Source organism: Empidonax traillii, unplaced genomic scaffold, assembly GCF_003031625.1.
Source record: "Empidonax traillii isolate 1590-97213 ecotype Southwest subspecies unplaced genomic scaffold, ASM303162v1 scaffold28:size2823434, whole genome shotgun sequence".
Taxonomy (NCBI): Eukaryota; Metazoa; Chordata; class Aves; order Passeriformes; family Tyrannidae; genus Empidonax; species Empidonax traillii.
This window is the reverse complement of record NW_020955221.1, coordinates 2,646,739-2,660,295: the sequence shown is the minus strand read 5'-3', so window position 1 is coordinate 2,660,295 and position 13,557 is coordinate 2,646,739. Positions and strand designations below refer to the sequence as shown.

Genomic DNA, 13,557 nt, shown 5'->3' with positions numbered 1-13,557 from the left:
AGCACTTACTGTCTTCCTCCCCTTCCCACAAAAGCAACAAAGATTTGCAGCCTCCGCATAACTTACCTGCTGATGAGAGAATTTCACTTTGGGATTATTATCAATTTCCCACAACCCTTCATTAAAACCCTTTCTTTTATTTGGCTTGCCGTATTTATCTTTATTTTCTGAGTAAGGGAATATGTCCTTTGGTCCCAAAAATGCCCTTAAGGAGAGAAAGAATAAAATTCACAATTTCAATGGTTAGTCCATTCAAAGAAGCACTGACCAAACGTTATTAAGGCATTAAATTCATTATTACTGTAAAAACTATTCTGCTACATAAGCATCTTTAGTTTTTTAAACTTTTGCCTTCAACAGCCCAAGGTTTCTCTTACTGCCACCACATATATATATATAGACTTCCCTCCTTCCAAGAGTCTTGAGTGTCTGAGCAAGAAATGGTCAATGCCGCATCTTAACACTGCCGCTGACAGGTCAACCACCTACTGTGAACCAGATCAATCAAAAACCATTCAGGTCACAAACAAACAGAAAGAGCAATTGCTTCCTTAGGAGAAAAAAAAAAATCAGCTTTAAGTGTGAGGAATAAAGAATCCTTGGATCTGGGCAAGGATATGAAATGGTTCCAACATTTCAAAATTATTAAATTAAAAATAAGTTAAAATTTAGAACTTAAGAATATTGTGTTGGACATGAAAAAACACCACCTGAATACACTGACTGCCCCCATCTTTTCAAGAATGCTATACAATTCAGTATTCATTCAGTAGTTTTCCAATGTGGACCTCATAACCTGATTTATGAAATTTAAATAACAAAAACTTTAAGATGTTTCTTATTTTAAGCTTCTCCTCCAGCCATTTTCTTGATGAAGGAAACATGAAAACTATTTTATGTAATATACTCTTGTAGTAGAGGTCTTGATGCTCCCTGGGTATCTTTCAGACAGACTCCTGCGTAGCACTACCCCTTACTGTAAGCTAATGAAGGCTTTTACCTATTAGCTTTTCTCAGATGATAAGGTCACAGTATCCACTACTAGCTTCTCAGAGTTAGACTCCAGAAAACAAGGTACCATGTTACTGAGAATCAATTTTCTGGTTCATGCTGAAGAACATCAAAGACTATTTAATTCCTGCTCTACTTTCACGACCTTTCAAAGTAAGGATTTCACCACAGCAATCCATATGCTGCTAACAGAAGAAGAGCACACTTTGGCAGTAGTTTCTGAATTTTGCCTAGACGTGGCTTTGTCTGATTGCAAATATATGAGATCCAACTATTTGAAAAGCTGCAGATTTTTACTTTCTAAAGTACTAGCTCATGGAAGACTTAAGTACTTTTAAGCTCCACTCCACTATATCCTTCATCACCCTTATAAAAAGGAGCTACTTGAGACTTACACCCTACTAAACAAAGGAGAAAAAAAAAAGAACATCTCATAGAAAGCTTAGGCATTTTCACTTCAACAGTAAACACTCATCTATGTTCACAAGGTATTAAGCAAGTCACAGTCAGATTAAACTGCAAATCACCTACCTCTTGGCAAGAGACACAACTCAGACAATGTGGGAAATGTGCACCTTCAAAGCCTATTTATCCAGACCAAAAAAGATGGGGAGGGAAACAAAGAGCAACTGGAAGGCCAAAAAATAGGAAAAACACTGCCTCCCTTCTTCCCTGTCCTCTAAAGAGAAGCATTTTTCCAAAGTCTGTAAGCCTCTACCCGTATTGATCAGGCATTGAAAAACATCTGAAACCAGCTACTATGAAAAGGTCATGAGGCTTACTGGGCCGCTGTAGTTAAATCCTCATGTACCAAAAAAGAAAAAAAAACCAAGAAAATTGAATGAAGAGAGATTAATACACAGGCTCCAGAAACTAGAGTTCAGTGTGACCTTCTGTCTGTCTGTGACCAAATAAAATTTGCACTGATGTGTTTACCGGCACAACACATTCAAATGAAGCTTTTATTAAAATACTGTTTGTGTTACTACTCTCCCCAGGTGGTAAAACAGTTGGGTTTTTTTGACAAAATTTATGAGGAAACAAAGAAAAAATTACAAGATAATACTTGCTTGCAGTAATCTGCAAAGCTGAATTAATATTATTTCTAAAAGTCAAGTAAGAATTACTCCCAAGCCAATCTTATTTTCCTTTTTCCCTACAGTTTCTTCTTCTTGTTGTAACTATCCACTTTTTAGCATGATTTAACTAATTTTGTGGATTTTCAGAGTTGCCACTTACAGTAAGACAGACTGTGTATGTACAGCCTACTAACATGCTGAAGGTACACAGTGTCTAACTTTGCACAGGTGTGTAAGACTTAACTCTGAGAAGCACAGAGAGAATAAGTTTACCAAATTTACTGTATTTCTCATGAAAATTGTTAACTACAAACTAATTGTTACTAATTGTTAACTACAAACCAACACAAAATTATATTTTGGAATATCATTCTCCAATTTTACCGTACCTGCTCCTTCCTATTGTTACAGGTATCTGCTGTAAGCAGTAAGTGAGAAAATGAAATATAGGAGTTTCACCTGTTATCACTTTACAGAGCACTGGGTAAGCAACATGGTTAACAAAAACCAGGAGACAGCTGGGTCATGGAACACCCTGTACACAATGCTATATGCATGAAATGAAGGCAAAAAGTTTCTCTTTATTCTATGGATCTCTGAAATGCAGTAAATTGGAATCCACAGCCTAACAAAAAACAATCGCAGTTAAACTTTATTTTGTAACCGTATCAGTGAGTGAGGACTGTGTATTTCAAATTTACTCATGCAAACTACAAAAAAAATCACCAAACCTTTCAAACTCACACATCTCTCAGGAGTCTAAATCTGAAGTTGGCCATGCTGCTTCTCAAAATTCGCAAAGGTATTTTTCAAGCTTTAGATAAGAAGTAATTTCTCTCTCCCTTATACTCAACCTGTATTCCTGAACTTACAACTGCACAAAGCCTCAGTGCAATTCAGAATGACACATATCAGGAGCAGAATCAAAGCAGTATTGCGTTTCAGTCGCCAAAAAATATTTAAGAAAAAAAGGTAACCTGCCACATTGTTTAAAATGGTAATTAAAAAAACGGGCAAGACAAACCTCAAAACCTTGAATCAAATTCCAGGAACTCCTCTTTACCCACAAAACTACACATGCACACAAAACATAACCAAACTAAAACCATTTAAAGTCATCAAAAGATTTATTGAAACACGAGACCACTTAGAAAAAAAAAACACACATGGGACAAGCATATAGAAATATTTTTCATCAGAAAAATCACTTCTTAAAAAAAAAGACCAAAGTAACAAGTGATGTCAAGAGAGTAAGGTATCATTATTCTTTAATTCAACAGGGCAATGTATCTTGTCTAAGCGTGGCTTACTAAAAGATAGATGCAAACTACCAGATAAGGCAATTTCAATAGATTTAAAAAAATTGAGAGAAAAAAGGTCTTGCCACAAAACGCAAAAAAATGTGTACTTGTATATACAACTTTTATCTCTGACCTGCCGTTTTATTAAGAAAAGCAGAAGAAGTAAAAGCAGACAAGTACAGGTTTTAGTTTGGGATTTTTTTAAAACAACTTAACAAATGGAGCACTGAAAGTGATGTTACAGACCTACACCAACACAACCAGTCACGCTACAAAGTAACACAATACCTTTCAAAAAGACAGAACTGCATAAATCCCAGAATATTAACAATCAAACTCAGCAGTGGAAGACATACAGTCCCTCAAAGCAAATGCCAGATTGCTGGAAGTCCCCAGAGATCAGTATTTTGCCAGTTGACAGGTATAAAGCTAACAGCACTTCCTCATTTTTCATACAGATCTCATAAAAAATAACAACACGCACAATCCAAAATCTCTCCAGAAAAAAAAAAAAACACACCCCAACAAAAACAACCCCAATACATGATTATCTGTCCGTCTCCAAATTTTGCCTACTTCACTGTTCTCAACCTTATTTCATTTTCTTTGAGAATATATTATTGAGCATTTTGAGGATATACAGGACTTCAATTAAAACTAATTACTGAAGAAGGAGAAAACCATCAGTCATACCACTGTGCGTATGATTTTTTTTCCTTCTGATGAGCAAAGTGTACATGGTATGCTTATGGTCTACCGTTCACTTGAACAGTGTAAGGAAATGTGAAGAAGAATGTCCTGACAACAGAGGTTAATTTAGGAAGAGCTGATCTGCTAATTAATACAATAGTTAAAAATGCATTACATTCAGAGAAGATGATAACTTCTTATCACAGCATTTTAGAATGAAGAAAATATGACCCCTAAATATAAAGGACTTACGTCTCATGGGTGCCAAAAAAGAAAATAGGCATTTTATTCATAGGAGGTTTTACTGCTCCATCAGGAACTTCATCCACCTAAAGAAAACAAAGACCACAATTCAAGTCAAGTAACAGTTAAGAGCTGTCTGGGGGAAATAAATAAAAGCATTAAGAATTAAATAGGAATAAAAGAGCTTCTTTAGAGAGAAGTAAAGTAGGTCTTGAGAGCTCTTTTCAGTTGTATGTTAAAAAAATACAGCAGGATCAAAACCAGTATTAGCAACAATTGAAAATGACAACACTTCTAGTTTACAGTAACACTTTTCACATGACTACTTCTTTTAAAGGGAGAGACATGATGTGCTACAGGTAAAAAGCACATCTCAATTCCATACATGTACCTCCCTTCCTTAAGCAAAAGAAACAGAAAGGCTTCCCATCCTTACGCTTGCCCAATTAACTCGCTGAAGCCCAAACGTCAAGTACTACCAAAAGCGTAACAAACATTAAAAAACCCCAAACAATTCCTAAGTCAGCATCTTACTGTTTTAGCTACGTTTCCATAGCAGTCCCAGAACCTGGCATGCCTCTTCCACGGGAGCAGGGAGAGTGTAAAAAGGACCAGACAACCTACTACATATACTTAGCCTATTTAATAGGAAGCACGGTAGAAATAGCTGACTTAGCAGTAACACTGCCAGAACTTCGTATTTTCCTTTTGCCAAAGAAGAGCAGTTATTTGGGAACAGTATTTTTGTGCAGTTAGGGGCCTGCACGGCTCCAGCATCACACTACCATAGAGAGATCTTCATTCCTGAAAGCCGAGTTACACAAATTAGGACAACTAATCCCAACTGAACAGGGCTACTTGTTCGCAGCAGTACTTGTTAGGGGCCTGCAGTGTGACTGAGAAGCTGGTTCCACCCTCGGGAGCACGGCCGTGCCGTCCCCTAGAGGAGGGAGGCTGGAGGCCCTGCCCCGCACAGGTGTGCGAGCGCATCCCGCGCAGAACGGAGGACGGTGACGACGGGGAGTCTTACCCTGGCCGGCCAATGCGGATAACCTTTCATCTTGGCAAAGATCAGGTCTCCGGGTTTGAAATCTCGGCTCATGTTTTCTCACCGACGTGCAGCCCTGTTGCCGCCAGGCGAGGGGGCCGAGAGAAGGAAGAGCTCTGCGACTACAGCACCCTCCGAGCGTCCCCTGGCCGCCTGAGGTGCCCCTCGCTGCCGAAATAAACACACATGGGGGTGGGGGGAGGACACAAGGGCAACACGGGAGGGCACCTAAACAAGGCCGGGTGGCCCCGACCGGAGCGACCGCGCCGCGCCCGCCCCTCGCCCCCGCCGAAGACCCCCGAGGCGCCCGGTGGGCAAGGCCGAGCCGCCCGCAGCGCCCGCCCTCCCGCATCCCCCGGGCCCGGCGGCCACCCGCCCCCACGGGCCCGATGGCGCGGGAGCGCAGCGGGGGGCGGATGAGAAACTCCGCCCGTCCGCCTGCCCTCTCTCCTTCTCTCCCTCCCTCCGTCCCTCCCTGCCTCCCTCCATCCACCCATCAACCCATTTATCCCTCCTTTCCTTTCCTTCCTCCAACCTTTCCTTCTTTCTTTCTTTCTTCTTTCCTGTCTTTCTTCCTTCCTTCCCTCCTTCCCTCCCTCCTGCCGCCTTACGAACGTCGCTCCCGCTATCCGCCGCCCTGGCTCCCGGCCCGCAGCCCGCCGCGGGAAACACGGTCGGGCCCCTCCTCCCGCCTGAGGGCGGCACCGTCCGGCACACTGCAAGGCGGCGGCGGGGGAGCTTCGCTCTGCTGGGGGGAACCCAGCGCGGCACCACCGTAAAACAGACAGCTCGGCTCCCGCCTCCGCGCCTGGGGGAAACGTGGCCATCCAGGAACGGCAGTCGTCCGCCGGCCTCGATGCAGGGCCGGGGGAAGGAATAGAGCGGGACTCCTTCGCCTCTCTCCCTTCAGCCATAGAAGTGGCTCGTTCCTCCCCAGTGGGGGCGGGGCGGGGGCAGAGGAGCAGGAGCAGCAGGAGGCGCGGCGGCGCAGCCGCGGAGCTGCCTTGAGCCGCGGCGAAGGCGGGAGAGTCGTTCAGGCGGCCCTCCGGCGAGAGCACGGGCACGGGCGAGTGCGGCCTGCCCAGCAGCTCACAGGCTGCCACGCTTGTCTGCAAAGCGGACGGGAGCGACTGTCCCCGCGGGTCCCTTTGCCTGTCTCCTTCCTCACGAGCTCTTTTACAAAGCCCTCCCCTTCCCGTGCTTCTCATCGCATGTTGCTGCCAGCTCCAAAGCTACCTGTGTTACCCGGATACTCCCCAGCTACTTCTCTTGATGCCTTGACTTCTCCAGCATCCAACAAGCCCTTGTCTCGGTTTCTTAAGTCTACTGAGTTCTTACCTGCTACTCAGTCGGCATTAGCTTCTGGGTGTGGTGGGGGGTGTTTTGGTTGCTTTTTTTTGTTTCTTTGGTTGATTGGTTTGTTTTTTTTATAGAATCATAGGATCAATCGAGTTGGAATTGACCTCTGAGATCATCAAGTCTAACCCTTGATCCAACACTGCCGTGGTTACTAGACCATGGCACTAAGTGCTACGTCCAGTCTCATCTTAAAAACCTCCAAGCACGGTGAATCCACCACCTCTCTGGGCAGCCCATTCCAAAGTCTGATTACTCCCTCTGTAAAAAATTTCTTCCTAATATCCAGCCAAAACCTCCCCTGGAACAGCTTAAGACCATGCCCTCTTATCCTACTGCTGGTTGCCTGGGAGAAGAGACAGATGCCTACCTGGCTACAACCTCCTTTCAGGGAGTTGTAGAGAGCTTCCTCTTCTCCAGGCTAAACAACCCCAGCTCCCTCAGCCTCTCCTCACAGGACTTGTGCTTGAGTCTCTTCACCAGCCTCGTTGCTTTTCTCTGGACCTGCTCCAGCACCTCAATATCCTTCCTGAACTGAGGAGCCCAGAACTGGACACAGCACTCCAGGGGTGGCCTCACCAGTGCTAAGTACAGGGGAACAATCACTTCCCTGGTCCTGCTGGCCACACTGTTCCTGATCCAGGCCAGGATGCCATTGGCCTTCTTGGCCACCTGGGCACACTGCTGGCTCATGTTCAGCCTCCTGTCAATCCAAACTCCCAGGTCCCTTTCTGCCTGGCTGCTCTCCAGCCACTCTGTGCCCAGCCTGTAGCGCTGCAGGGGGTTGTTGTGGCCAAAGTGCAGGACCCGCCACTTGGCCTTGTTGAACTTCATCCCGTTGGAATCAGCCCAACTCTCCAGTCTGTCCAGGCCCCTCTGCAGAGCCCTCCTGCCTTCCAGCAGGTCGACACTCCCTCCCAACTTGGTGTCATCTGCAAATTTGCTACTGGTAGACTCAATCCCCTCATCCAGATCATCAGTAAAGATATTAAATAGAACTAGGCCCAGCACTGATCCCTGGGGGACACCACTGGTGACCGGCTGCCAGCTGGATGCAGCCCCGTTCACCAGCACTCTCTGGGCCCGGCCCTCCAGCCAGTTCTTAATCCAGCTGAGAGTGCCCCTGTCCAAGCCATGGGCTGCCAGCTTTTCCTGGAGAATTCTATGGGAGACAGTGTCAAAGGCTTTGCTGAAGTCCAAACAGACACATCCACAGCCTTCCCCTCATCCACCAGGTGGGTCACCTGATCATAAAAGGAGGTCAAGTTGGTCAGACAGGACCTGCTCCTCTTAAACCTGTGCTGGCTGGGTCTGATCCCTTGTTCATCCCGTAGGTGAGGAGGATAAGAAGAGGAGAAAAGAAGAGTTCAAGAAATGGCGTGCCATCTATGAAGAATACTAGAGAGGACTTTATTAACAGCAGAGATTTTACAGGCCATCAAGGCCTGAATCATAGTTAAAGACTGTGTTTTGTGCTACTTGGTTGATGTTTTAGTGTTTATTGTTAATGCATGTTGTTTTAAAAATTATGTACCCCAGTTATATTCATTATATTGTATTAGGGCATGCCCTAACATGTTAGTCCCCTCACACTTTTCCCTCTCCCTGCTTGGCTACGATTTGCCGCATTGTGGGCAGTCCTACCATAACCCCCATTGCTTGTTATTGGTCCCTGATTACTTCACTCAGTTCCTAAATTCCTCATTGGTGTGCTACCCTGTCAGTCCCGTGCTCCTCCCAAGTTCTAGCCCTTCCCATCCCAGACTATATAAGTAATAGCTCTCCCCTCAGTTGGGGATAGCATGCTTGCCTCTGTTACTGTTTATACCCTTCCACAATAAAGACCTACAGCAGAGCAAGAACCCTTGTGCTGTCGTCGCCTTTCCTTCCCTGGGCTGTGGCACGTAGGTGCTGTGTGATTGCACTCAGGATGATCTGCTCCATAACCTTACCAGGCACTGAGGTCAGGCTGACAGGCCTGTAGTTTCCCGGGTCCTCTTGCAGCCCTTTTTGTGGATGGGCATGACATTCCCCAACTTCCAGTCATCTGGGACCTCCCCAGTGAGCCAGGACTGTTGGTAAATGATGGAGAGTGGCTTGGTGAGCTCTTCTGCCAGCTCCCTCATCACCCTTGGGTGGATCCCATCTGGTCCCATCGACTTGTGAGGATCCAAGTGGCTCAGGAGGTCACTGTTTCCTCCTGGACTACAAGGTGAAGTTGCCTTCCTGTCTCTCAGCTCTGGAGGCTAGTTGTCCTGACAACAACCTGTCTTACTGTTGAAAAGTGAGGGAAAGAAGGTGTTAAATACCTCAGCCTTTTCCTCATCTTTGGTGGCTATGTTCTCCCCTCCATGTCCAACAAAGAATGGAGGTTTTCTCTGCCCCTCCTTTTGCTATTGATGTATTTGTAGAAGCGTTTCCTGTTATCCCTAACAAGTGTGGCTAGATTGACTTCAGTGTTGAGTTTTATGTTTTGGTTTGATTTTGTTTAACTAGGATTGCTATAAATTCAGTCTTTTTGTTACTTGCCTTGTCCTCTCCATACCTACTCTCTCCTGGCTAGCTTACCCATCCATATTAAGCTCCCTTCTCACCTAGCATTTCAGCCACTGTGCCCTCCTCTCCCATTTCTGTCAGATGGTTCCTTGCTGAGCACATCAGCCACCTCCAACCTCTGATGCTTTGCTCCACAAATACCTTTCTTCAAACAGAAGACCTCAGATCCAGATTTAGGCTCAATCACTTCTTTACCGGAGCCTGCCTGTCCTGTTGTGTCTAGTTCCAGTTTTTCTGCGTCAAAAATTAGCCAGCCTTTCTCTGTGGCTTTAGCTCTCTGTGGCGGTCCCAAACAGCACTCCCTGCAAGTCACTGTACTGTATGTTTGTGCCATACACTGGGTGCCAAAACCTGTTGAAAGCTGTAAGAGTTGTAGCACAAATTTATACTGTTTCACAGCAGCAGACCTACCCATTTTGTACTTGAGTTCTCATCCTTGGTGTGTGGCCTGATGCACAACTTTCACAGGCCAGTTTTCTGCCAGCTGCTCCCTGTGCTACTTAGACACAAAGATAAGAAAGAACTTGTGAGAAGAATCATCTTACCACTTTCAGCTTTGATACTGAAACTCAAGTCAGGCCCAAAACACCCACTGCAGTTGCCACAGAGCAAGTTGTGCTTTGTTCTAGGCTCTCTTCTCCTTAAATGCAAAATGTTCACTTACAAATGTTAACTGCAAAATTTCATACCATCTGTGTTAAGCAGAAACAAACTGCAATTTTCTGATGGCTTAAACAAGTTAAATTTGGTTGATTTTCTTGGAGGTGGCAAAGCTCATATTCCTGATATCAGTTTCCTAGAGAGTTAGACAAGATCTCATAAAATAAATAGAAAATCATCAATATAGAATCATAGAATAATAGAATCAGATGGGTTGGAAAGGACCTCTGAGATCATCAAGTCCAACCCTTGATCCACTACCACCACAGTTACTAGACTACGGCACTAAGTGCCACATCCAGTCTCTTCTTAAATACCTCCAGGGATGGAGAATCCACCACCTCCCTGGGCAGCCCATATATTAGACCATATATATTAGCCCATATATATTAGACAGATGAAAAACTTTCTTCCTATGCACAAAAGAATGACCACTTGGGGCAAAAATTAGTTAAAAACTGAGATTAAGGTGAACTGTACATTTAGAATTGTTTAGAGGAAGATAGAAGTTTGACAGTGGCACATATCTACATTTGCAGGTATGTAAGTCTTTGCTGTACTGAATCATTCTTATTTCAGCAATACATAAAGTTTTACATTTTTCCTAAATGAGAAAGTGTTGAGTACTGCAAAAACTGTGTATATTAATATTTTGCTATGCAGGAACTGACAATCCGCAGGAATTCCCTTAGCTAAGTCACTACTCTGTTTAATCATATTGTTAGATTTCTCTCCAGTATCAGATTAAATAAGTTCACAGTTTAGTTTTGAAACAATGCTTTTGGAATCTCTTGAGGATATTATAATTCCCTCAGCCTTTGGAACATTGCTTTGAGTCTGACATTTTTCAGGAATCAGAAGCCCTGCACCTTGTATTAAAATCAGTGAAGAGCAGCTGAAAATATTTTTTTTCTTAATTAAGGAAGCAACTCAAGATGACTTGATGACATGAAAAAGTAGGGTAGGATGTTCTTCAAAAGAGACTAATGTGACCAAAGAATTTAAACCAAAATATAATCTGATTTTTTTTAAGAGTGAAAAAAAAATGTTTGAACAAGTTATGTCTTGTTTATAATTGAGTGCATTTGTACTTGTTAAGTAGATTTAAGACTGAAGACAAAATGCTGAAGCACAGAAACACAGAAGAAAAGTGTATTTTGTAATCCAGACCTTGTACATGCAAGAGAGTAAGATGCCATATTGATGCTCATACAAACTTCAAGGACTACATCACCTTTTTTTAACAAATGGTTTTATTTTGAATCTGTAAGGCTTCAGCCAGACCTGCCACCTGGTGCTAGAGTAAGAAGTCAGTACACTGATACAAATTAAGTTGTTACATGCCAGGAATGGGCTTCAGAGGTGAAAAATTGTTCTTCCTGTGAGGAGCTGTGTCTCTCGAGCTTCTAGGTTTGAAACAGTCATTCCAACTGATTTCCTGTAGGTGTGGATAAGGTCACATTGCAAAGAAGCATGCAGCTGTCATGTCTGCAAGTGAAGCAGTTGCTTCTTTCTCTAAGGCCAGACCCACACTTAAGCAGCACGTTCTCCTCTCTTTTTTTTTTTTTTCCCTGAACATCAAGCACTCTTTCTAAACACATCAACAGCTCTTTCTGAAAAATAAGTTAATGTTGAATTCCCTGTGTTATATCACTCTGATTTGTTTCCACCAAGAAAAAGGGAGCTCTCTATGACTACTTGACAGGAGGTTTTAGCGAGGAGGTTGTGGGGGTCAGTCTCTTCTCACAGGTAAAAAAACGACTTCAAGTTGTTCCAGTGAGACTTGGGTCAGATAGAATGAAAAATTTCTTAACCGAAAGGGTTACCAACTCTGGAACTAGGTGCCCAGGGAAGCAGTTGAGTCCCCATCCCTGGAAGTATTTAAACGATGCACAGATGTGACACTCAGGGCCATGCTTTAGTGGTGGACTTGCTAGTGCTGTGTTAATGGTTGGACTTGATCTCAGAGGTCTTTTCCAACCTAAATAATTCTGTGGTTCTCTATACCAGATGTATTTTTCCGTGTGAAGGTGAGGAAAGGTGTTTGTTTAGCTAGATGCATGCAGCTATACTATCGTGTCTAAAATAATTTTTGTGACTCGAGGTAAGAAGGGGAGTGATAACCCTCATCCACGCTGCTGTGGTTTTTGCCCCATGGCCTTTCCAAATAATTTACCTGCTTTTTTTCTCCTGATAATTCGGGCGAAGAATGTGCTGTCCCGCATTGGAGGACAGATCCAGTAAACGTGGATCAGAATCCCTGAGACGTGTCCGTGGTTGCTTTCCCAGCTGTAAACCCGCCGGCACGGCGGCAGCTCCGGGAAGCAGCGCCCAGCCCCGCCGCCGCGGGGATGGCGGCAGGCACGGCACCGATGCTGTTCCGCCGCAGACGGAAGTTGCCGTTGGGAAGGCGCCGCGTCCTTCCTGGCGGGACCAGGAGACCGCACGGCACTTCCCGGAGCGGCCCCGGGGCGCTGCTGCTGGAGCTCTGCCTTGCCTCTGTTCCCGCAGCCCTTCGTGCCAGGTAAAGCTCCGGAGCCGCCAGCACGGCGCTCTGCCCCGGGCTCCGCTTCAGCCAGCGCCGCTGGGAGGAGGGCCAGCGGAGCAAAGCGATGCTGCTGCTCTGGTTTTTAGCTTGCTTAAAAAATATTTTTGTTCCGCGTTAAGGAAAACGTAGTGGTTCGCTCAGCCGAAGTAAATGCTGTTAAGTTTTTGTGCGTTGCAGCTCAGATGTGGTAGGTAGGCCCTGCTCTGTGTGTTTTAAATTAAATAAATCTCGTTAGATTTAGAGTGATCTCAGTCACGTCATGGTTTGGAAGCGACCTTGGAGATTATCCAGTGCCACACCCGTCGCTGGTGGGCAGGGACTAGATCACCTTGCTCAGAGCTCCATCCAGCCCGGTCTCGAACCCATTCAGGGATGGTGCATCCACAAATCCTCTGGGCAACCTGTTTCCAGTGCCTCACCACCCTCACAGTAAAGAACTTCTTCCTCATATCCACTGTAAATCAGTGACCTTGATAAAGTTAGTTAAGTGTATTCAGCAGTTTGTGAGGAGAATATGACACAAGTTTTGTAGGTAACACCCCTCGAAGGTATTGTCTCCTCAAGCAAAAACTTCTTATGCTGTTTTTTTTTAACTCTTATGAACTACTCCATGCCGTTTGGATTTTTTTTTTTTTTTGGTAATTGAATTAGAAAGCTTTTAGAATATATCCATTTGCGTGCTAATAAGCTATCGATATGTATCTTAACAGAGGATTGATTTTCAAAGTCATTAACGTTCCCAGAAAACAGTAGTTAGATATTTTCCCCTGCCCCCATGTGACTCCAGAGTAATTTCAGAAATTACAAATTATTATTATTATAAATCATATAATTCAGAATACTGTGGATTGACAGAGGACATCTGGATTATGTTTTGAGACAGATTTTTTTTTTTTTCTGCAGCTATTGTTTTCTGGATAGAGATAGTGAATTCTATTTTGGAGGTGAAAAAACAGATTTCTGAGAAAATTTTTGTTGTACCATTTTTTAAAAATTTTTCTACTATTCATTATCAGATTTTGCTATAAGTTTCAAAAAGCTTAAACAAAGTATTGTTTGAAAAAC

General features: G+C 44.1%; 2 protein-coding genes across 3 annotated transcripts in view; one reads left to right on the top strand and one right to left on the bottom strand.

The window, feature by feature from the left end:
- The window catches only part of PSIP1 (PC4 and SFRS1 interacting protein 1), a 29,252-nt gene extending 23,709 nt beyond the window's left edge, over positions 1-5,543 (bottom strand). For both annotated transcript variants that reach the window (XR_003574151.1, XM_027910179.1), the window contains exons 1-3: positions 5,355-5,543; positions 4,334-4,410; positions 67-205 (exon numbers count right to left, since the gene is read on the bottom strand). Coding sequence is in view for 1 of the 2 variants with exons in the window: in XM_027910179.1 (XP_027765980.1) it covers positions 67-205; positions 4,334-4,410; positions 5,355-5,426 (288 nt within the window). In the remaining variant the exon portion in view is untranslated. The remainder of the gene's footprint in view (positions 1-66; positions 206-4,333; positions 4,411-5,354) is intronic.
- Positions 5,544-12,361: 6,818 nt separating this feature from the next.
- Positions 12,362-13,557, top strand: part of CCDC171 (coiled-coil domain containing 171) — a 145,720-nt gene continuing 144,524 nt past the window's right edge. The window contains exon 1 of the mRNA XM_027910163.1: positions 12,362-12,468. The gene's annotated coding sequence lies outside the window, so the exon portion shown is untranslated. The remainder of the gene's footprint in view (positions 12,469-13,557) is intronic.